Here is a 24,500-nt window from a genome sequence, read left to right as displayed (position 1 = left end):
ATTCGAAAAATAGCTTCATTCATTGTCTGTCATTTTTATTAGAATCAGGCTGTGTTTATATTTAATTGATACTTAATAATAAAAACATTGTAAATATTTGACATTTTAAAGTCTTTCCCAGTCACTGCTGCTTTTTTACAAGAGTAGGCCTACCCTATTGAACACAGGACAATACTCATTTAAAATAATATTAATTTCTCTATAAAATTCTCTATTTGGATGCGGAATAAATAAAAAAGATTGCATCTTTAAGAGAAACATTTTTGACGAGCATTTCTAAAAAAAAAAACTAAAAAAAAAACTTTTTAGAGGATGTGAAACTAATAAGTGGTTTCTATAACTAAAAGACATTTCCTCACATAAGACGTCAGTACTATATCACAGCATTTGCATGCTCATGTCAGGTAGCCATAAGTTAAAAGCAGACTGATGTCGTTGTAAAGCACACTAAGTGATTATCAAGAGATAAACTGCTTTCAGGTCATGTATCAGTGGAAATAAAGACTGAACATTCCCTAAATTTCTACTGTGTCCTCAAACAACGTCATAGGAAATTATTTATTTTTTTGTCTGGGAAGTGAATATTAGCCAGATTTAGCCGTTAGCCTAGCATTAACATCAGTCTGTTGTTCCTAGTGTGAGGCTGCAGACTCTTGATCTGATATGTGTTGGAGCTCATCGTTTGGTCGTTTGGCATCACTGGTATTGAGATATCGGAAGTATAACAGTTTTATTATAAATGTGGAGTAACGCTTCTAGCCTATACATATTAAAACAACAGAAAACTGCAGAGAATCTACACACATGAAACTGTAAAATATAACAGAAACAAATTATTCTGCTTAATGATTTAATAATGAAGATGATTACAGCAGAACTTGTAGCTTACAAAAAAGTTTAAAAAAATTACAGACAATTTTTTACATGCTTCCTATTAGCAATCACATTTTATCATATTTTGTTTTAACCCCTTACTCTACCCCCCCCCCCCCCCCCCCCATTTTGGCAAATGGGGCATAAATGATATACCGAACATAAAGAGGTTGCTGCTCATAAGTCATTCTGAATCGACACATAGCCAACATATATTTCGAAAGTCAACACTAGAGAGTTTACAGTTCAAGACTCAGAATTACTCAGACTGTTATTAATATGGAGAGACTGTATATAAGCTCAAACATAAAAAAAACTAAAATAAAAATATTAAGAATATAACTTTTAAATGTATAAGGTAGATAGATATATAACACATAGTAATGGATGTTGAACAACAATAATCTTGGGCCATCGGCGATCTTTGAGCCTTTTAAGATGCTTTTCTCTCACATACCCGTTTAAAAACATCATTACGTGGATAATCATACCACCCTGTTGGATACAGCATAGCACAGTCTTCCTCTTTGCCCATGTAACTATTTGGCTCTCCAGGCGCCCAGAAGCTGAAAATACAGATCAGCATTAGATGTTCAGTGCTGCTTTCTGTGTGATATGATACTGACTGTAAGAATCATGTATTAGATATTAATCAGTTCAGTTTTCTCACCCAGAGATCAGTGTGCTGTTATCAACCCATTTCCATGTTCCCTCCACATCACTGTCAGTCAGACCAATCCAGATTCCATCATCAGTTTGAAAAAACTCCTAATAATAGAATAGGAGTGAAATCATTTTGTAAAATGTAAAAACAAAACACCTAACACGTAAGTAAATGAATCATGAATTTGAATCAATTAATCAGTAGCCGCTTTTCCACTTTCAGGATTCACGATTAGATTTATAAGCTTGCAATTCGATTTTGATCTCTACTCAGTATCGATTCATTTTGATATATAAGTAAGGTACAACAGGGCTAAAGGTGCTAAATGCGCAGTTGATTTTATTCTCTTTGTAACCACTAGATGGCACAAAACTTGCCACATAAAATATCATACAAATATTATATTAGTCATATCATAAAAAAGATATACTATATACTATTATATAATAATATTACTATTGTAATGCCATATTACATTTTTTATGGGATCTCCTTCAAACCTTTCAGATTCTTTACTTTTTAAATATTTATTTTAATCTATATTTTTCTTCATCCTAATGTATTTTCCACAAGTGTGGAGTCCGCACTTCGGATCTTGGCATGCCATTTTGCACGGTTGAGCGCCCGGTTCGGGTGTAATTTGGGGATCCTCATATCTCCATCAATTGTACCCCGGCATCTTTGCTTTGGTCGTCCATGTGGCCGTTTCCCATCCACCATTAAGTGGTAGGTGGTGTTAGCGACAGTGGTATAGTGGCCATACCACTAAAGACGCCTTTGCCTCATTTTCTCCGTAATTCGTGCAACACCCATTTGCCACCGGATTGTATCATTACAGCTGTGGTTAAGGAGAGACGCATCAGTAATCGGTGCCGAGCATGCACATCTTCATAACGTGGAGAGGGTGCTCAGTGCTTTTGGTAACTGGCCTGTATTTGGCTCCATACAGCGCAACTGGACGTACTACCATTCAATATATTTTTGACTAGAGACAGATTGGTATACGTTTATCGCATAAAACTCCAGTGACTTCTTTCCAGTCCATCCAGGCTGCGTTCACCTTCCCAAACACTTCGCTATTGATACCACCGTCACTTTACAGGTGCAATCCTGGGTACTTAAAGCTGTTTCTCTTTATCAGGACTTCGCTACTGACCAGGATATTGCCATCAGAAGGATTGGTTTCCAAATATTCAGTTTTCTTGATGTTGAGGCGGAGGCCATATTTGCTGAGGCGGTCATTCTATACCTGGATTTGGTGTTCCAGTTCTTCTCGGATGGTGGCAGCCAGCATAATGTCGTCAGCATATAGCAGGGCCTATGGGACACCCTGTTCCAGGTCTCGAATGATGGTGTCCATGACCAGGGTGAAGAGAAGCGAGCGACACTGCTGAGCACTTCGTGTACACCAACCTTCACAGGAAAGCTATCAGAAATGTCAGTTGCACATCTCACATGACTGCTGGTGTTCTCATAGAGCATTTTAACCCAGTTAATGAGTTTTTCAGGAGGCGGGTATAGGGCAGTAATTGGAACATTCTGTTGGGTTGTCTTTATTCTTGAAAATAGGGACTGTAATGATTGTGGTCCAGTTAGTTGGTGCATGGCAAAAGTCAATGATAGCATAAAAGAAGGTTGCTAGCCATTCAATCATGGTGACACGCTTCCTTCACTTTCCAAAAATCCACTAGTAGATTGTCAAAGCCTGGTGCTTTGGAGTTCATGCTTTGAGTTGTAATACGAGGGATTGGGCCGGCATTTGGGATGCCTTCAGGAATCGGCAAATGTGGGAATTCGATGTTGGATATTTCCTTGAAATAGTCTTGCCAGTTTCAAGATCTCATACCTACCATTAGGGCTGGGCGATATGACCAAAATCTCATATCACGATATAAGTCATCTCATATCCCGATAACGATAAATATAACGATATAGTACCTTTTCTATAAATTCAATCAATTAATAGTTTATATATTTACCACATGGAAAATACTTTCTTTTAATATATATATATATATATATATATATATATATATATATATATATATATATATAAACTAAAATAATAGTTTATATATATATATATTAGGGCTGTCAATCGATAAAAAAATTTAATCGCGATTAATCGCATGATTGTCATGAGTTAACTCGCGATTAATCGCATTTAATCGCACTTTTTTTTAAATGTACCTTAAATTAATACTTTTCAAGTTTGTAATACTCTAATCAATGTGGGCATGGATAAATATAGATGCTTTATGCAAATGTATGTTTATTATTGAAACCATAGTCAATATAGAGCATAAGGACGAGACATGTTTCAAAGGTCATAGATGTTTTTCAAAGAACTTGTTCATGTCTATTAGACATATGTAGAAAGAACAAAAAAATGCCAGGTTACCATTACTTCTCTTTCTTTGTACTGAGCAATTTACTAACACAAACATGTTTAGATTTTTGCATGACAGGGCAGCTCTTCTGAAAATGCTAAATGTACATTTATTATTTATTACATTGTAGTTTGTCTCTCTCTGTGCCCATTTTGATGAAGCTAAATTCTCAATAAAACTGTTTTCATTGGTATATTTTACTGTTTCTGTTGTCAAACAACGGAATGAATTTGAAATGGTGACTGAAACGCGACCCATTAAGACATAACCAGAGAGCGAGAGAGCAGTACCGGCGGTACCGGTAGATTCTCAGAAACTAAACAAGGTTTGGGCGCTTTGTTGAAGGGAAAAAAATCGCTAAAGGCGTCTGCAATGTCGCTAAGTTGGCAACACTGTGTATCTCCATTTCTCCAACTAGAAGTTTGGCCATGGGTCAAACAGAAAATACGCGCTGCGTTAATCGCACGTTAAAAAAATTGGTGCCGTTAATATGATTTTGCGTTAACGCATTATTAACGCGTTAACTTTGACAGCCCTAATATATATATATATATATATATATATATATATATATATATATATATATATATATATATATATAGCCTATATATTGAGTATATAATATAAATATGTACTCAAAAATTTACTCATTCATATGTGATTATTTTTCTCCCTTTATTTAGAACTTCTTGGCAAATGTTTTCAAAAACAAATGATTGCAGGCCCAACATAAAATATTGATATATAAAATGCCAAATGTAAACATTGTACTTTCAAGTTTAAAATGTAGCAGCAATTCTCAGAATCTGTTCAATGAACGAAAACAAACGAACAAAATTTTGACAGGAACATAACCAGAAAAGGAAACAAAATCTAATTGAATCGTTCACAGACACACTTATTTGAAAAGGCCATTAACCGGTTATTAACGTTATTTGATAATTCTGTTAAATATTTTAATTTGGCAGTCAACCAATCACGAATTCAAATAGTAGGCTAGGCTACTGTGCAAATGTGATATTGACGCATAGCCAATATCAACGTGAGTGAAATGCCCGTGCTCAGTTGTCAAGTCATAGAGTAGGTAGCCTAAAGCCTGGAACACACCAAGCCGACGCAGACGAACTAGCGCTGATGAAAGCCGACTGTGTTGTCGCCTCGCGTCGGGGTAAAAAGCTGCACTTGAACACACCGAGAGAACTACAGCCGACTGTCAGCTAGAATGCGCGTTCTGCGCCTGCGTGTAAATGAGACAACTGTCTATTTCTGCAGATATATTCGTCTATATTCGTCATTCAAAAAGGGAAACCGGCGCTGCCGGCTGCAGTTACACAAACCGTAAACAAAGCAGTGCGTGCTTACCGTTTTGAATATCAATCCTGCTAAACACTGTCTTTATTCCACTCCTCTCGTGTTAATATTGAAATATTCGCCAAGGAACACTCAGATAAGATGACATATCATTAGAACAGCCTTCTATCTGTACCGTTTTGACTTTGCTCGCTATTTTGCTATTATTCTCGTGCACTGACTCGGTCACTAAGCTGAACAGCCAATCAGAGTTCCCTCTTTCACCGACGGCCCGACGCCGATTCAACATGTCGAATCGGCCGTTACAAAGCCGACGAGGACCAATTTCAGCCGACGGTGCGGAACACACTGAGAAGATTTAGTCGGCCGACGCACGGAAACTGCCCGACGGCCGACCGTCGGCTTGGTGTGTTCCAGGCTTAAGTCGCAATGGCAATGCGCTGGCGTTAGTTTTCCCGAGGATGTATGCTACTGTATATGTCACCAAATGTCAAACAATTAGGCCTACATTTCAGTGAAAATGAATAGCAGGTAATTTGCAACTTTTTGTTTTTGAAACCAGCGAAAATTGCAGGATAGTGTAGAACATTGATTCACACAATGTCACATCACGCACTTAAAGCGCTTCTGTGAACGGAGGAAACAGAATAAAACTTAAATATATAAAACTAATATATAGGCCTATAGGCAAAATATAGGCTATTGCACTTAAATAATTACAGATTAACAAAACGAAAGGAACATTTTTGCTGGCCTCGGTTCATGCAACGGGATCCAAAGTTCACGTAAAGGAAACCGAGAGGGCAGAAAACGGCATCGTGCTTGTTTTCTGTATTTTACAAAAACTATACAGTTTTGAATCATTTTTTTGTTGTTGCTTCTATCCGTATGACCATACGGAGTAACAGGTCCCTCAGAAGGACAACAAATCCTGTGATCGCGCCGACGCCTCACACGCGCACACGTTCTAGCATTGCTAACTTGACATCGCACCATGTTCATTATCAAAATAAAATAGTCAACCAAACATATAGAAAGTTAACCAAACCATGTCCATGCTACAGAGGTAGCCCCTCGTTTAGGAACGAGCTCCTCGGTTTGTCTTGGCTGGTCCTCCTGCTCGGAGCCACCCGGTTCTGTCTCCCCTTCACTCGCCATTATTCATGTTTCTGCCTGCGTCCCCGTGGTTGCGTGTAAGATTGCAGTCATCCAAATGATGAAAACGTTTTGTCATAAACAATGTTTTTTGCGACACCACGATATAAACGATAGAGCATAATATGAAACAATATACTTTTTATATCGTCCATACGATATATATCATCATATCGCACAGCCCTGCCTACCATATAGTCGTCGACCATTCTTGTCTTTCACGCACATTATGATATATATTTATTAAACAAAAATAAATGTACTTTATTTATTAAAATAAACATAAAATAGTACAAACTTTGCTGATATATATATATATACAGTGGGTACGGAAAGTATTCAGACCCCCTTAAATTTTTCACTCTTTGTTATATTGCAGCCATTTGCGAAAATCATTTAAGTTAATTTTTTTCCTCATTATTGTACACACAGCACCCCATATTGACAGAAAAACACAGAATTGTTGACATTTTTGCACATTTATTAAAAAAGAAAAACTGAAATATCACATGGTCCTAAGTATTCAGACCCTTTGCTCAGTATTTAGTAGAAGCTCCCTTTTGATCTAATACAGCCATGAGTCTTTTGGGGAAAGATGCAACAAGTTTTTCCACACCTGGATTTGGGTATCCTCTGCCATTCCTCCTTGCAGATCCTCTCCAGTTCTGTCAGGTTGGATGGTAAATGTTGGTGGACAGCCATTTTCAGGTCTTTCCAGAGATGCTCAATTGGGTTTAAGTCAGGGCTCTGGCTGGGCCATTCAAGAACAGTCACGGAGTTGTTGTGAAGCCACTCCTTCGTTATTTTAGCTGTGTGCTTAGGGTCATTGTCTTGTTGGAAGGTGAACCTTCGGCCCAGTCTGAGGTCCAGAGCACTCTGGAGAAGGTTTTCGTCCAGGATATCCCTGTACTTGGCCGCATTCATCTTTCCCTCGATTGCAACCAGTCGTCCTGTCCCTGCAGCTGAAAAACACCCCCACAGCATGATGCTGCCACCACCATGCTTCACTGTTGAGACTGTATTGGACAGGTGATGAGCAGTGCCTGGTTTTCTCCACACATACCGCTTAGAATTAAGGCCAACAAGTTCTATTTTGGTCTCATCAGACCAGAGAATCTTATTTATCACCATCTTGGAGTCCTTCAGGTGTGCTTTCATGTGTCTTGCACTGAGGAGAGGCTTCCGTCGGGCCACTCTGCCATAAAGCCCTGACTGGTGGATGGCTGCAGTGATGGTTGACTTACTACAACTTTCTCCCATCTCCCGACTGCATCTCTGGAGCTCAGCCACAGTGATCTTTGGGTTCTTCTTTACCTCTCTCACCAAGGCTCTTCTCCCCCGATAGCTCAGTTTGGCCGGACGGCCAGCTCTAGGAAGGGTTCTGGTCGTCCCAAACGTCTTCCATTTAAGGATTATGGAGGCCACTGTGCTCTTAGGAACCTTAAGTGCAGCAGAATTTTTTTTTTTGTAACCTTGGCCAGATCTGTGCCTTGCCACAATTCTGTCTCTAAGCTCTTCAGGCAGTTCCTTTGACCTCATGATTCTCATTTGCTCTGACATGCACTGTGAGCTGTAAGGTCTTATATAGACAGGTGTGTGGCTTTCCTAATCAAGTCCAATCAAACACAGCTGGACTCAAATGAAGGTGTAGAACCATCTCAAGGATGATCAGAAGAAATGGACAGCCCCTGAGTTAAATATATGAGTGTCACAGCAAAGGGTCTGAATACTTAGGACCATGTGATATTTCAGCAATTCTGAAATATCAACAATTCTGTATTTTTCTGTCAATATGGGGTGCTGTGTGTACAATAATGAGAAAAAAAATGAACTTAAATGATTTTAGCAAATGGCTGCAATATAACAAAGAGTGAAACATGTAAGGGGGTCTGAATACTTTCCGTACCCACTGTATATGTATATATATATATATACATAGCAGATAATGAATCACTTATAAAGGTGTTTTTTTTTTTTTTTTGACAACTAGAATAACTAGTCATGTTGTTAAGGCTTTTGATATAAATGCAATCACATTTTTTTCACTTTTTTTTTATTTATTTTTTTATGGTTCAAATGATTGATTCCTTTTAAATGTGAAGTGTGTAGTCTCTGCATTTCTAATCTCACCAGACAGAATTCAAGGCATTTTTTGAGTTAATGTATATAAACACATTCAGTAATGTGAGGCCGTTTAACACACTTCAGCTTTAATTGTGATTTTGGTGGATGAGAAGCTGCACACATCACTTAACATAATAGAATCATAAATAAATGTACTCATTGTTTTAATGATAAAGATGATTTATTGCTTGGGAACTTGTATAACTGTGTTTCAGAACAAAAAGCGAAATGAGACAAACATGTTGTAACACTTATAGCAATTAAAATTAAAATGTGTTCTTCTCACAGATCCATTTAGAAGTTTTATTACATGAATAAACAGCCAACCCTGATGACTGATTTATGGCACAATCCTCATCGCCAGTGTTATCAAGGGGTTCTCCATCCTTCCAGAGCCTGCAACAGATCAGCATTATATGTTAAGTGCTGCTTTCTGTGTGATATGATGCTGACCGTTTTAAATGATTTATAGTTTTAATGGCCGTACAGTCACACAGATATACAGAATGATTGTACGTAGTTGCTCAAGTTGTTTGTTTGGCATTGCTAGGGTGTTGCCAGGTGGTTGCTATGGTGTTTTGGGTGGTTGTAGTTGGTTGGTATGATGTACTGTGTGATTACAAAGGTGTAGCTAAAGTGTTCTGATCAGTTACCAAGGCATGTTATGTGGTTGCTCAGGCATTTCCAGTATTTTTGTAGTTGGTGGTTTTGGATGGAAAGATTACAGAAGGGCTGATAGATAGACAGACAGACAGACAGACAGACAGACAGACAGACAGACAGACAGACAGACAAAGTCAGAACAGGCTGTAAGCCTGTGCCAAGTTTGGTGGATGTGGCTTTAGAGGAGTGTTTTCTCACCCAGAGGCCAGTCTGCTGTCATCAACCCATTTCCATGTTCCCTCCACATCACTGTCAGTCAGACCAGTCCAGACTTCAGTACCACCAGGAACTCTTTTTAAAAACTCCTAATGAATCAACAAATATACTTTATAACCAAAACCCATACCCCCAAATGAAAACTTATTGTTTTAGTGTTTGTTTAATTTATGAATCAGTTTTCTACATAAATATGCTCGCTCTCTCAACCCAGAATGATCTTTGTGCTGGTTCGAGAATATGTGAATAGGTCTAAGGTTATGGAGTTCAAATTGTTTTAATTAAGTTGTATACCTTATATAACAAAATGCACAGTAATCTTCAAAGTTAAGAATGAAGAGGAAGAAATTGAAAGGGAGTGTGGAGAAAGAGTAGCAAAGATCCGTTTGGTGATACACCAACAGCGAAAGGATTTTTCTTTCTTTGTTTAGGGGTAAAACGAATTTTGAAATAACTTTGCAGCGGTGTAGTCTGTTAGTGATCATTCTGAGCGATTAAGTGGAGCGCACTGGCATAGAGCTGAAGATTGAGCGGAGCGTCACACCGCTTGCATACTCTACTCAGAATTACCTTGAAGGTTTTCTCAGACTTTGTCACTGCAAACTATAATTTAGTACTTGATTATGGTCACAAACAAACATTCGCTTTCACTCACTTGTTCTTCTCTGTTGTTTATGATGATCAGATCTGCTCCTCTCTCTGTACAGTCTCTTCTGCTCTCAGTCCAGTTCTTTGGCTCATTGGAGATGAAGTAAAGACTAGATTGATAGCACTTCCATCCACCTGTAAAAACAACCAGTACAACAATTAGCCCTTTTTCCCCCCATCCACACTGACTGACACAACTTACTTATAACAGGTTATACCCAAAACATATAAACTATATTCTTTTAATATTGAATATTTGTGTAGTTTTTTATTACCCATTTCACGCCAAAGTTCTCTCATTTCCTGTTGTAAGTTCTGTTTTTGTAAAATCAGGGTTTTATTATAATTTGATAAATTCGTAATATTCTCGTCCAAGATTGATTTTCTGCCATTTAACTCTTTTATCTCTTCTGTGAGGTTTCTGTACTTGATGTTAAACTGGTCAATAATTTTACTGAGTTCGACACACAGCACTATGACTGCAGTCAGCTGAAGAACACACAGCAACACCAAACACACTGCAGCTGCTCTGGAGCTTCTGATCTTCACACAAACACTTCCTGTAGATCACAGATATGAAGATAAATATTTCTTAATCACTCATTAGACTTAAATGTGCATTTTAGTTATGTTAATAATGAAATGAGTCTTAGTACCTGTGTCTTGAAGTGTTTGATGTGTTGCGGTGTCTGAGTTCTCTGTTTCTGTCCTGAGATCATGATGGATTGTTGTGTCTCTGTTGGCATCAGTGATCATCTCCTCACCATCTTCTCGTACTTCAATGCCACTATTGACATGAGTCTTCTTGCAGATTTTCTGTCTTTTAGAGTCCATTGTGTAAGTTGCTCGTGTGCTGTGTACTGATGCTTTTAGAAGCTGAACTTTATCTACAGCAATGTGACCACACTGAGCAGTCATATCCTGTCTGCTTATATAAAAATGTTTTGGTGAAGGATACAGATAAAGTTTTTTTTTTTTTTTTCTTGTAAGTTAACTTTTATATCAATTTCATTTAAATTTCTTACTTGCACTACAGTGTGAATCCATCTATACGTCTGTCTGGAAATGTATTTATCGGATTGACCATCCGTCCGTCCGTCCGTCCGTAACACTTTAGTTTAGGGTCCAATTCTTACTATTATTTAGTTGCTTTTTGTTATTTACTTGAAAAACATATTATTGCCTTGTTCTGCATGACCATTTTACATCCCTTAATCCTACCCAAACTTTACAACTACCTTACTAACTATTAATAAGCAGTAATTAGGAGTTTATTGAGGCAAAAGTCATAGTTAATAGTTAGTTCTAATAGTTAGTAATCTAAGGTGTGACCAAAACAATTTAGAACAATTTTACTTTCTTCTGCTGGTCCAAACTGCAGTTAGATGGGGCTAAAGGTCCATGTGATATAGGAGATGGATTGCAGGATTTGAGCCTTAACCCTTTCAGCCCTAAAGGCATTTTTAGATTATTTTTATTTTTATTTTTGAGTGACATTCTCAAAAGTAAAGACTCATAACTCCAAAACAATAGCAAGGAGAGTCAAAAGGTAGATATTGTTTGATAGAAATCTTCTATTTTTACATTTTACATTTGTACATTCTCGAGAAACTGCTGTAATTATCTCACTGGATTATTACAATTAATGGCAAAAACAATGTTTGGAAATGTATAAAAAAAATTTAAAAAAGAATTTGTGAAGTTTCCCTACATGTGTGCTGCATCTGTGTCAGATTTTGTGGTGATAGCATAAAGTAATCAAAAGTTACCGCATTTGTAACCCAGGTAGCCTTTTTGTTTAGCCCTTGACACTCCCTAATGGGCATTTTTTTACTCTATGAAGAATATCTTGTGATCGACACAATGGATTATGTTTATTTTGGACTCATTTCAAACGGGAGCATCCACTTTAAGTAATGATAAGTAATTAGTATTACTTATGACAGTTTGGTCATATAGTTGGGCAGTGTGACCAAAAATCCATATCACGGTATTTTTCAAAATTATACCGATTTCACGGTATTATGGCGGTATTTTGTTTTTTGTTTCCAAGCATGACTGGGTGTTAACCACATTTTCTACTGAGTGAGAGAGGAAATACTGCTGTAGATTGATTTAGAATGCCCTATTTTACTGTCATAAGTAAATATTGTATAAAAAATCCACGTAGTATAAATACAGGTTTGCAAGGCTGTTTACAAAGAGTTGCCAGCAGGAGGCGCTTTAGGAGTGGCAGAAACTGTGGTTTCCTCGGTAACGGCTGTACACAAACAGCAACGCTCATAAACGCTGCTTTATCAGGAAAGATAAAGAAAGATTCAATCGTAATCATGAGAATCCGTTGTAAATGATGTTTTGTGAAAATAATGCCATTTTCCACAATCTGAGCATGTTTCATGAAGTTACAAGCGAAAGCGTGATTAACGTGTCATCCGTATATTATTTCCATATATATGGGTCTTGCGCGGCTTCGCGTACAACAACTCGCTCACGTTTAGTCAATTATGCTTAACAATTATGCTGGTTGTAGTCTACTCCATGAGAACTTTCAAATGACATAAAACACATTACTATTTGAGCTGTGTGATGTTTTTGACACATTTCAGTACATAGTAACTTACAAAAAATATAGATAGAGGACAAACAGCAAACTGCCACCGGCTGTATATTTTGGGTTTAAATGGTTAAACAATCTAATCCAAATTAATTTAGACTTTGTAAACTACTGAAAACATGTAGTAGTACTGGCAAAAATGATTCTGGTGTTGATGAGAGAGAAAGACGTGCAGTTTTAAAATGTAATGTAAAAATATATGTATTAGTGTACTGATTCACACTCATAATATATTAGCCTATACTTGTTTCCTGATTCTGACATTTGAACTAGTCTCTCACTGTATTGATCTGGTCAGTCTTCGGTATATGAGCTGTGTGTCATCTGTGTCATCTGAAGGTTTTATGTTTTTGTCTTCCACCAGAGCTACTCATGTTGTGGTCTTGGTTAAAGCTGTTATTGGTTAATTAAGATTTGATTGATAAACTTCACATTTAGTCTCATTTTTTAAATCATGTTGTATTAATTGTGATAAGATCATTAAGGTCGACTTCTATATTTACTTAACTCACTCTTACTATAGTTACTGCCATTATTTACAAAAAATCATGAGTATAAAAAAGGGCTTGAATTCAGTTATTTGTTCATACAGACGCATTTTGTTTCACAAGATGCAACCTATTACAGTTCAGTACAGGCATTGGAACCCTGTGTGCTTGCAGCAGATCTTTGTTTGTGTGTGTGACAGAGGAATTCCTTAGGCTGTTTTGACTCCTTTACACGTTTCATAAGCTTTACATGAGTTTTCACTTACCATATGTAATGTACACACATACAACAAGCACATTTAGCCCCACACACAAGCTTTGTTTTTTCATAAAAGTTGTTTATGCTTGTATATTTGGGTTTGGTGTTAAACATGATAGTGTAAACACTAAGCAAACCAGGACTAAATGTATCTTCTTTGTTTCCCTTTTTTTGGTCCATACCAAAAGAACCAAGTAAACCGAACTACAAGTGTGAACACACGTTAGTGTAAATAGATAATTTATAAATTTGGTCCAACTTATTCTTAGACAACATTATTTTTTTTTGTTTTTTGGGGGGTTATTAAATCATTTCCACTTTCCATGTGTGTTCTGTCATAGTCATAGTCATAGTACATAAAATGTGGACTTTTTTTTTAATAATATTGAATGAGTGTGTATTCAAAACAAAAACATGTTTTATATTAAGTGTAGTTATTACAGAATAACAATAAAACAAAAAGCTGTCAAACCATCAATCACATTTTCTCTATTTAGACTTTTGACAACTCATCAGCTCTTTACAAGAAACTCCAGGACATGAAATAGGTGTTGACAAAGGAGACATTCAAAATGTGCTATTGAGAGCATCCTCCAGGAACAAGGTTGAGAAACACTGCTTCAGATAATAATCAATTATTACAAAAGTTTTGCTCTGTTAAACTTGCATCAAAAAAGGTGTGTGATGTTTCTATGGCAGTGTGAGTTGTGAAATACTCTTCTCACAGATCAATTGATAAGCTTTAGTACATTCAACATCAAGCCACCCAACTAAAGTACCCCACTCTGGCAATGTAGGCACAGCCACAGTCACGACACAGTTCTCTCTTCTTCCTCCATTAGGCTCTTTAGACGCCCAGAACCTGAAACAGATCAGCATTAGATGTTCAGTGCTGCTTTCTGTGTGATATGATACTGACTGTAAGAATCATTTATTAGATAATAATCAGTTCAGTGTTTTCTCACCCAGAGGTCAGTGTGCTTCCATCAACCCATTTCCATGTGTTCTCCACATCACTGTCAGTCAGACCAATCCAGACTATAGCAGAACCAGTCATGTTCTTCACAAAATCCTGAGCAGATGAAACAGTTGCAATATGTAAAGTTTAGGGAATAAAGGGGTAACAACCAGGAAAATTAACACATTATTTATACTGTAAAGGCATCTTTACACAGTCGAGTTAAGGCTGCTCTAAAGCGGCTCTGTGTTTGCTCAAAATTCTGTGCAAAGACACAATGATGCATAAAAGCAGACTTAAAATATGCTGGGTCTCACCCTCCTCAGCCCCTTAGTATCAAAGGCGACTCTGCTACTGTTTTGGTTCAGTGTAAATGAACGCAAACTTGTGCCGCCCTAAACTACGTCATTGTCATGACAACATAAAGCAACCTGTCAGCTCAAGTGGTGCGAGAATCAAGAAGAGGGAGACAAAACATATAGGCCAAGCTCAATATTGTTTTAGCCAAAAAAAAAAAAAAAGTCAGTCAACAAGTGATAATAAAGTAAAAGAGTCCTGTACTCACATAGTGAAGCAAACCACCAAAATAACAGAGTTGACGATGTGTGTTATCAATTGGCTTTCAATGTTTGTAATCTTTCTTTGAAGAGACTGGCAGATCAACGCGCTGCTACATTTCTCTCAGATACGGTAAATGCTTATTTGGCGTCACTGTAATTGTGCATTGATATATTATATTCCAAAAATCATCTCCTTGACGTCATATTTCACCCCCACACAACAGTGAAATCTGCTGTCCTGCCTGAAACACTAACGCTAGCAGAATTGTTCATGTTTTCTGGATCTTTGAAAAACAACAACTTTCAACCTCTTTTATTCCTGCAGTGATCTACTCTGTGTAATACTTCATAATTTCTTCTTTCACTTCTTTTTTGCCTTTTTAAAATTATTTTTTAAATATTTTATAACACTTTGTTAAAACTGTAGTTTTAAAATAATAATGTTCAAAACATTGATTCCCGTAATTTTAATTCCTGTGTAAATGTATTTATGCCGTTTCAGAGAAGCAATGAAAAATCTGTGTAAAAGCACATTTTGTGATTTTATGCCGCTTCAGATTTGGTTTCTGTGTCGCTTTTTTTGTGTAAAGATGCCTTAGGTATTTTAGAACTAAGGGATACTTATTCTACTAATATTACTACTATTGTTTTTTTAATTACTGGAAAATATACACTTGTTCCATGAAGTTACAGGGTAAGTGTGATATCCACGGGCTGTAAATAAAAGTGGTGCTTGAGACCCTCTTGTTAAATAGTTAAATAGAAGACATTGATTCATTTATTGTAGAGCTCTGCTCGGGCCAAAAAATCCAGCCCTAACCCGGCCCTGACCCGTGTTGTTCAAGCCCTAACCCGACCCCAGCCCGACAACGTCTGCAATTTTTCAGCCCAAACCCGACCCGACCCGAGACCGACATCAGTATCACTTTAAGCTCTCACTGATGCGCGCTGTCTCTGCTACACACACACACACACACGCTGCTAAGAGGTAAACTTTTATTATAGGCCTTAAACTACCACCACTGACAATAATGCCCACAAATATTAATATAGACTGTCCATTACAGAGAAGCATAAGCATGCAGTAGAAAATATTATATAGCCAAACTATGTGATCCAGTAGCAAAAAAGTAAATAAAGGTGTAAAAAAAAAAGATTTACCTTTTTTTTTATGTTAAGTTACTTTACTGAAGAACAATGTTTCAAAGAACTCTTGGCCAACTGGCTAACGTTATATTAACAATAATAAAACAAATATTTTAAAACTCTGTTCAACTGAGTGACGTTATGCTACATGTACATTGGTCATCATTCATTGCTTATTCACGAGTGTTGTGAAGAAAAAGAATAACATCCACTGTTGAAGATTTCAGGCTCATTGTTTGTTGTGGTAATCAAATCAAAACTCGTCTAAAATGCAGTTTTTCCCGAAGCATTGGTAAGTTTTAGTAACTCCTCTTCAACTTCTCCCTGATGCTCTGCATGCTCGACTGTCACTTGTATGCTAAAGCATTGCACGCGTGTCGTACTCGCGTAATCGCGTATTGTGTAGGCGATGTATTGTGTTTAGAATATTATTCATATTACAATATTTCATACAGTCTTGCAGACCTCTAATTCATTGGAGTCGTATGGATTACCGTCTTTATTGGTGTGTGGGCTGTTTGATGCTTCAACTTTTAGGATCCCATAAGCTTGCATTATATGTATTTCCACTGAGAATACAACATTTCTCGTCAAATGCTAAAGTTTTATTTTACATTATTTAATTTAATTTCTTTTTAAAAACATTTTTATTGATAAATTATCTCTGGGAATTTCCCAGAGATTATTTTTCTAAAAACCTTCATTTGTGTTCATCTGAAGAAAGCAAGCTGTATCCATCTTGGATGGCATGAGGGTAAAAGATGATTAAATGGTGAGAACATTTCTGGGTTTAATACATAATACAGAATAGCAAGAGACATGGGATTCCTTTTTAAGATTAAAGGTGCTGTATGTAACTTTTTCATTCTACTAAAGTATAAAAATACCATTATATGTTTGCACATATTGTGGAAACATGCTAAGTTCACATACTCGTTTCTCTGAAAAACACTTCTACAGCCAGTTATTTTACTTTGAAATGTGTGTTTCCAGGCTGGAATGTTTGTTTTTGTTTTGGTCTGTGATACTGCACGCCAAATGACAATTTTCATTGTCCATTGCGCTTGTTCCTGTTCGTGTGCTGAAACTGGCAACCCGTGTGAGCGCCGTCCAGTCTGAGGAGCAGACTCAGATATTGATATAATAATATATCATATATTTATATAATATATATGTAATATCTCCGATATTTTGATTTGGACTGCAGTAACTATTTCCACCACTAGTTGTCATTCTTCCAGACTGCACCTTTAATCAGTGGAAAAAAGAAAAAGAAAAGGAACAAGAGGAGCCAAGCAAGCGAAAAAAGAAAATGGGGACAAAACCGGCTATCAGGACTTCAGCATTTGAAATGAAATGAAATGTTGTTTTAAAAAAAAAAAAGAAAGAAAAAAAGTTTTAAATGAATGTTGTAAATCTGTAAAAAAAAAAAAAAAAAAAAATCAAATAAAGGTTTCAGAGTAAGTGATATTAGATTGTGTTTATGCATTTTTATTGTACCTGGAATAGAACAAGATGTAAACAAGCACCACTTACCCTATAACTACATATTAGTTATATTTCCGCAATAAAAAAATAAAAAAAATAAGTTGCAATTGTTTTAGTTTTACCTGCCATGAAACATAGAAGCCCAAATTAAAACAGCTGCACTTTTACTATAAAACACACACACACACACACACACACACACACACACACACACACACACACACACACACACACACACACACACACACACACACACACACACACACACACACACACACACTATTCTTTCTCACACTCACTTGTTCTTCTCTGTTGTTTATGATGATCAGATCTGCTCCTCTCTCTGTACAGTATCTTCTGCTCTCAGTCCAGCTCCTCTTCTCATTCGACATGTAGTAAAAACTGGATTTATAGTAAGTCCATCCACCTGTAAACAACCAGTTTAGCTGCTAGCTTTTTATTCCCATTACACTCACCTATCAGTAACTTATAACAGATAGTAAAGTTAAACTCGTAGATTATGAACCCTGAAAGTTACTGAGAGCACAACCCAACTCTATCATGCTTTTAAAAAAAAGTATAGATGTATAGCAAATAACTACATAGAAACTTTACCACAACTCTGAAGATCATTTCTTAGCTGCTCTCTCTCTTCTGTGAGGTTGGTAATGTTGGTTAGTAGCTGATCTCTCTCTTCTGTGAGGTTGGTAATGTTGGTTAGTAGCTGATCTCTCTCTTCTATCAGGTTGGTAATGTTGGTTAGTAGCTGATCTCTCTCTTCTGTGTAGTTTGTGCTCTTTGTATGGATGTGAACACACAGCACTATGACTGCAGTCAGCAGAAGAACACACAGCAACACCAAACACACTGCAGCTGCTCTGGAGCTTCTGTTCCTCACAGAATCACTTCCTGAAAATGGCAGACATGAAAATAAATATTTCTTAATTTCTACAGAAACTTCAGAAAATGTGTTTGTATTTGTACCTGTGTCTTGAGGTGATTGGTTTCTCTCTGTTTGTCTGTTCATACCCCTCGATCCAGCAGTGTTTATATTTCCATAAACAGGAATTTGAGACATGTTTGCTTGCTTAGCCATGGACGTAAATGACGACAACTGTCTGTGTGCATTTGTACTCTGTAGTCCTCTGCTTTTGAGACTCTAATTTTAGTACATGAGGGCAATGTGTGGCAAAGTACATCACAGTACAAGAGCATGTGACATCCTGTCTGTTAATATTAATTTTCATAACAACAAAGGGCACTATTGTGGTAGTGTGGTTTCAAATTAGCACAGGAAAATTATACATGATTGAAAAGTCTTAATTCAACTTAAATTAATCAGAAAATGTAACTGAATTATTGGTTGCGATGCTTCTTTTAAATGTCATTCACATGCCACTGAGAACGGAACTGATCTGAGGTCACTGTGTAAAGTCACGTGAGGTGCAATGATCTAGGAAGCTATAATGGTTTTGAACTTCATTAACAAAATGAGGCTGATACAGAATGACACTTTCGATGAGTATGTACAATCAGTAATACACCTCAAATTCGGTATAAGTTTAAGTTTTACATTTACATTTACATTATTTACATATCCCAGTGCACAGCACAAATGACAAACTCACAGTATGTGTGTGACTGGCCAAACTCTTCCAGCGCACACAAATTCATTTGAATTTTTTCAATGAAGCAATTAGAGCTGCACAATTCTGGGAATTAAGATTTTTTTGTGTGTGTGTGTAAAATGGAGATTGCAATTCTCCCATGATTCTAAAAAATAAATAAAATTAAAAAAAGTAGGCTAACATGCAAACTAGTGGTTCTGACAAAATGTCCATTGCTTTAGTCTATTTGAAAAATATATTAATGTGAATGAAATAATTAAAAATAATAATTTGAATGGAGTCAATGTCTCAGTCATAAAGGCCTATTGTTATTGGATTAATCAGCGTCTGTGAATAAATATTTTAAATGGACGATTCAATGGCAAACACTCGTTGCCACCTCCTGCCTTAATTCTATACATAGGCCAAATACTATGTGTCAAAATACTTTCAAAAGATGAATTTCTCTTATTTTGATCTCTACCGTAGACATTTAAATACCCAAACTTTTATCCCAGGGCACTTTTATCCCCTGTTATTTTGAATGTTTGTAATATAAATAACGATAATGTGTGGTTGAAATGAATGTCTGTGAAGCGCTGCTTCATACTGTACATTAACATGGCAGCTGCGGATCAGCGTCAGCGCAAACACAGATTTGAATGTTGCAGTGTGATCATCGTACTCTCAAAGGTTAACCAAAGTCCCTAAAGTCTTTGATTTAAACGGTTTCACATCTCAAGCGTCAGCTGAGCGTGAGCAGCTCGTGTTTTGTCGCTGCCCATATCAATGACATCAAATCACAGCAACATTCAAATCTGTGTTTGCGCTGCCACTCATCCGGAGAGAGCAGCTGCCATGTAAACGTACAGTATGAAACAGCACTTCACAAACAGTCTTTTCAACCACACATTATCATTAATGATAATTAATGATAATGATAATTGAACTCCGCTGATGCTTGCGATGTGAAACAGGTCTCGCGTGTCCACTGACGCAATTCATTCCTATGGAAGTTGAGCTTCACGCTCGCTCCGCGCCAGTGGACACACGCCGTAATACACATAGCGGAATCGTTGTCATTTAGGAATGAAATCGCGTGGGTGTTTGAATCGAGATCGCAATCTTTTAATGATTAATTGTGCAGCTCTACCTAAAATCTCTCAATTTCAGTGTTTTTGACATGAATATATTCATGTCGTGTAACGTTGTCAACATGAACTCAGTTTCTTAAGCTCCCCAAAAATGCACATGCACACCAGAGTGGGATAAACATGTGATTAAAGTGTTTATGTGCCTTTTTCGATCAAAGATGGCACAAGTGTGTTTGTTGCCATCGCTCCTGTCCTGTGCTATCTTTTCTGTATTGGTGTGTGTTATTCTTCCGTGTGCGCGTGTGTGTGTGTGTGTGTGGGCTTCAAGAATCAGTACCTTGATTTTTGACTGTATTACAGACAAATACCTTGGTAATAAGTAGACTTAACTTAAAGAAATTACAATGTGCAGTTCTATTTTAAAGTTCACAGGGCTCCATTCCAGACTTACATTTGAGGGCAGCAGCACCGGAGCCACTAAATTCTACAGAAAGTGTTTGGTAGCACTGTGGGGCTGACAATAAAGCACTGAGCTTAATAATAATAATAAAAGAGCTTTAATTATAAGCATTCATAATGTCTTAATATTAATTCAACAGTAAAAAAAAAGAAGATATTCAACAAGTGAAAAAATGTATATTAGGCAGTGAAAATAGCTAATAAGCGCTCCTCCGCAGTAGGGCTGTCAAAATGGCTGAAAAGCTCAATTCAAATTTCTTTCTTAGATATTAGCAAAATTCGAATTCTAAAGGCAATTCTTATGTTACAGGAAAAAAGCACTGTATTGTCTCATATGCCCACAAGAGGGTGCAAGCGAGCACAATAAGCAAATATAAACCAAATCAAGCATTGCATCTTTTATTGAAATGAAATGACATTCACTTTTTAAAGTGCATTAATTTTTGAAAAAGTTGTTCTTAAATAAAATATAATTTCCTTAATGTGCATGCTAGGAAAATTAGGTTACAATAGTGCATAAACCAGTGTAAGTACATCAGTAACCTGAGAAAACACTAGGGGTGTGACGAGACACTTATCTCACGAGACGAGACACGACATTGGGTTCACGACAACTATTTTATAGAAATCCTCAATGACAAATTTCATGACCGTAAAAATAGTCTAAATGTGCATTTTGAAATGTTTTAACTAATAATCTTGTAATGAATGTTATTTCAGCTCTACTTTATGAGTATGAATTATCAAATGCATTGAAAGACAACAATATACAAGCACTGTAAAAAGTATTGCCGCAAACTCAACTGACTGACTTCTCTCCTGGATGATTTCACATGAGTCTCTTCAGACCTTACTGGAAATGAATTATGAGCTTCCAGAACTTCTGATTGAAGACCTCGAACGGCAGTGCTGAGTGCATTCTACAAGATAAGACATTTATCAGACACTTAGGCTCTGTTGTGCAACGAATCCTCTGCTATCATCACGCGATCATTGTACTGTGCAACTCGTGCTGTATGAGCACAATTGCAATAGTTTTTATTTTTATAAAAACAGCAAAACGACAGTGGTGAATGTAGCGGTGGCGATATCGCGAGACAGCTTTTCACTCGATGAGAAATCTCGTGACATTTTAGTCTCGCGAGATCTCGTCACGTCCCTAGAAAACACGCTTCAACAAAATGAAAACAGTATAATGGATCCGTGCACTAGCTTTTAAAGTGACACTAGCTCTTAAAGTGACAGCAGCCTAATATGTGTCTGTCATTTGTGTTGATAAAACAACAAAAGATAGCAATAAAGATTGCCTATGTATGTAATTTATACAGGACTAAAATACTATCCAGTTTTATTTTACATTTGATTTCTTTATTCAGTTTCTGTAGTATTTCTGAATACTAGTGTTAGACCTAAAACACTTTTCTCTTTATTTCTAAACTTTATTTGTATCTTTATTCTATTGTATTTATTTGTGCTACTTTTTTCAATTTATTTCAAAGATTGAAATCAAGCTTCCTTGTGTTGTGTCATTCTGTTTCTGATTCAGTTGCAGCATTTGACAGCTCACAGGAGAACATTATCAATAAATGAAAACTCACATTTCAGTTTGATCTTTGGACAAAGCTATTGTAGGATTACTAAAGACTTGTAATAAACCCCAGAGTTATGTGGTAATATTTTATGATATATTTAATGGTGCTTTTGTGTCATTTTTCAAGCTTGAATTCTCAAGTTCCCATGTTTTGAAATCTTCAAAACATTGCCTTTTTGTGCACCACAGAAGCTGATGATTGTAACTAAAAGCACTATGCCGGAAAAAGGTGAGACTGAAAAAACTGTTTATGGTCTGTGGTTTTATCCACCAACACAAAGATACAGCAGCATTCTCATGAACATTTCTTTGAAGGCCTCAGGTCCTCCATGAAACAGTTATGATAACACCACACTAATGCTGGATGTTTCTCTATAGTTCTTTTTCTGATTTGAGCAGACACTCTAGTACATCTGACCTCATCTGAGGTTTGCTACATTAAAAAAGGGCAAGCAATGGACTGACGCTGTGCTTCAGTGTTTAAGGTTGTCAGTGTACAGGTCAGTTAATAAAACCATTTCAGATATCAGATTTATGGAGTAAACATATTTGCTCCTTTTTCAGTTATGAGAAGGTTTAGTGATTATCCAAAAAAACATTGACTAATGGTTAGTTATTGCCTAATTTTAACTTAAAATCCTATCATAGCACCAGAAGAACATGGCAACTTCACACAATCTCTTCCTGAGCACCAGAGATATGATGTTAAATGGCTGAACGTGCAAACTCTGATGTTTTGCTAAAAACATTTTTTTTAAATGAATGTACTCACCTGTACGCTGAAGCGGTTGGTGTGTGTTTGTCTCTGTCCTGAAGTCATGATCTCTCACACAATCTGCACTCTCATAGATTTCTACCGTCATCTCCTCTCTATCTGTCTTCATTCCCTCAGACTCACTGATCACATCATCATAAATATTATCAGACATTTCTTCTCTTTAACCGTCAAACTTTAAACAATGTTTTCCCTTGTTCCTGTGTAGATTAGTTTATAGTCAGACAAAAAAAAAAAAAAAAAAAAGTGGTCAACGTGTGAAAACAAAAACGTGTGACATTAGATCAGTTGACATAGTTGCAATAGTCTTTTCTTCTTTTTTGTGATGTATATCCAAGTGAAACGGCTTCTCAAGCTAGAAAAAAAATGTAGACTTGATTTGTCCATCTGGAATTGATTGGATGGTTGTGGTTTGCTATTGCTGTGATGTCATGGGAGTGACAGGTTGTCCCGCCCTTGCACCAGTTAACACATCATCAGAGAAAAAAAGAGATGTCACTGCAAGAGGGAGGGGAAGTTATTTTGATTAAAGATTATGAGGACATATGCATTAAAAAAAGATGTGTGTAAATAAATCATTTATAATAAATAAAAAAAGTTTAGAACCATCTGTAAAGAACATCTATACACGTTTATAAAAAAAAATGACTATGACTATTTGCAATACAGACATTTTAAACTTTATAATTATAATGAAAGCCACCTCACTTTTACACTATGTTGTGTGCCTGGGTGGGTGTGCTTGTGGATTGACATTTAATATGTCTTATATATAATTTAATGAACCTTATTATATAAAAATTTGTGTATAGAATTGATAGAAACGCTGAAGAATTTGAAGGATGTTAATAAACATTCCTCTGTCATCACTATCTTGAATGACCAAGTCATTCTCATTTGCTAGATGTTTTGAAGAACGCAGCAACAACACTGCAGCTGCTCAGCAACTTCCTGAAGTCACTTCCTGAACACGTCAGACATGATGTTCAGTATGTCTCTTGCCATTATTACTGTTCACACAGCACAGATACAGAAGTGCCAGACATATGATATCAGCACTTCTCACGAAATAAATGACAGCCTTTAAACTATGATAAAAAGATCATACTCACGCATTATAGCTGATGTTCAAGATTAACATCAGATACAGGCATTCAAACATGTTTGAACAACAGCAGAAAATGACAATATAACGGAGACATATTTTGAAACAGTGTGAAAAAAAAAAACGTACATACCAGCCTCCGGTTCTGCCGCTGCTTCAGAAGACACATAGTCTAGCGCAACGGCATTGTAAAATTTAAATAAGACAACATCTCTATTGTAAACCCCTCCATGTTGCGGTTGTTGTTGTTTTTGGCGTATGCCTACCAACGCAACACCATTGCCATAGAAACGAAAGAGCAGCATGGATGTA

At 36.7% G+C, this 24,500-nt stretch overlaps 3 protein-coding genes across 11 annotated transcripts in view; 1 reads left to right on the top strand and 2 right to left on the bottom strand.

Annotated features, from left to right (window-relative positions):
• Window positions 1-11,655, bottom strand: part of LOC309489028 (C-type lectin domain family 17, member A-like) — a 261,815-nt gene extending 250,160 nt beyond the window's left edge. For 3 of the 4 annotated variants that reach the window (XM_082157524.1, XM_082157525.1, XM_082157523.1), the window contains exons 1-3: window positions 10,701-11,655; window positions 10,320-10,604; window positions 10,052-10,179 (exon numbers count right to left, since the gene is read on the bottom strand). In XM_082157524.1, coding sequence (XP_082013650.1) covers window positions 10,052-10,179; window positions 10,320-10,604; window positions 10,701-10,962 — 675 coding nt within the window. In that variant the 5' untranslated portion in view covers window positions 10,963-11,655. Of the gene's footprint in view, window positions 1-8,386; window positions 8,914-9,378; window positions 9,486-10,051; window positions 10,180-10,319; window positions 10,605-10,700 lie in introns of those variants that run through there. The other variant, XM_082157526.1, reaches the window with a different exon arrangement.
• Window positions 1-24,500, top strand: part of cadm2a (cell adhesion molecule 2a) — a 500,950-nt gene that overhangs the window by 295,156 nt on the left and 181,294 nt on the right. The window lies entirely within an intron of this gene.
• LOC309489031 (uncharacterized protein) lies at window positions 1,292-23,276 on the bottom strand. Of its 4 annotated transcripts, none has more exons than XM_082157543.1 (5): window positions 23,081-23,276; window positions 18,173-18,466; window positions 17,857-17,984; window positions 14,371-14,477; window positions 1,292-1,439 (listed from the first exon to the last, which is right to left on the bottom strand). In XM_082157543.1, exons 1-5 carry the CDS (start codon window positions 23,235-23,237, stop codon window positions 1,307-1,309), a joined length of 819 nt encoding a protein of 272 aa, XP_082013669.1. In that variant the 5' UTR covers window positions 23,238-23,276; the 3' UTR covers window positions 1,292-1,306. The 4 variants fall into 4 exon arrangements, with proteins under 4 accessions (XP_082013669.1, XP_082013668.1, XP_082013670.1 ...); XM_082157542.1 differs by lacking the exon at window positions 1,292-1,439 and adding an exon at window positions 14,074-14,267 and having other exon boundaries at window positions 23,081-23,265; XM_082157544.1 differs by lacking the exons at window positions 1,292-1,439; window positions 23,081-23,276 and adding exons at window positions 14,074-14,267; window positions 18,542-18,668.

Source organism: Leuciscus leuciscus (assembly GCF_965113295.1).
Source record: "Leuciscus leuciscus genome assembly, chromosome: 24".
NCBI lineage: Eukaryota > Metazoa > Chordata > Actinopteri > Cypriniformes > Leuciscidae > Leuciscus > Leuciscus leuciscus.
This window is presented reverse-complemented; position numbering and strand designations above follow the sequence as displayed.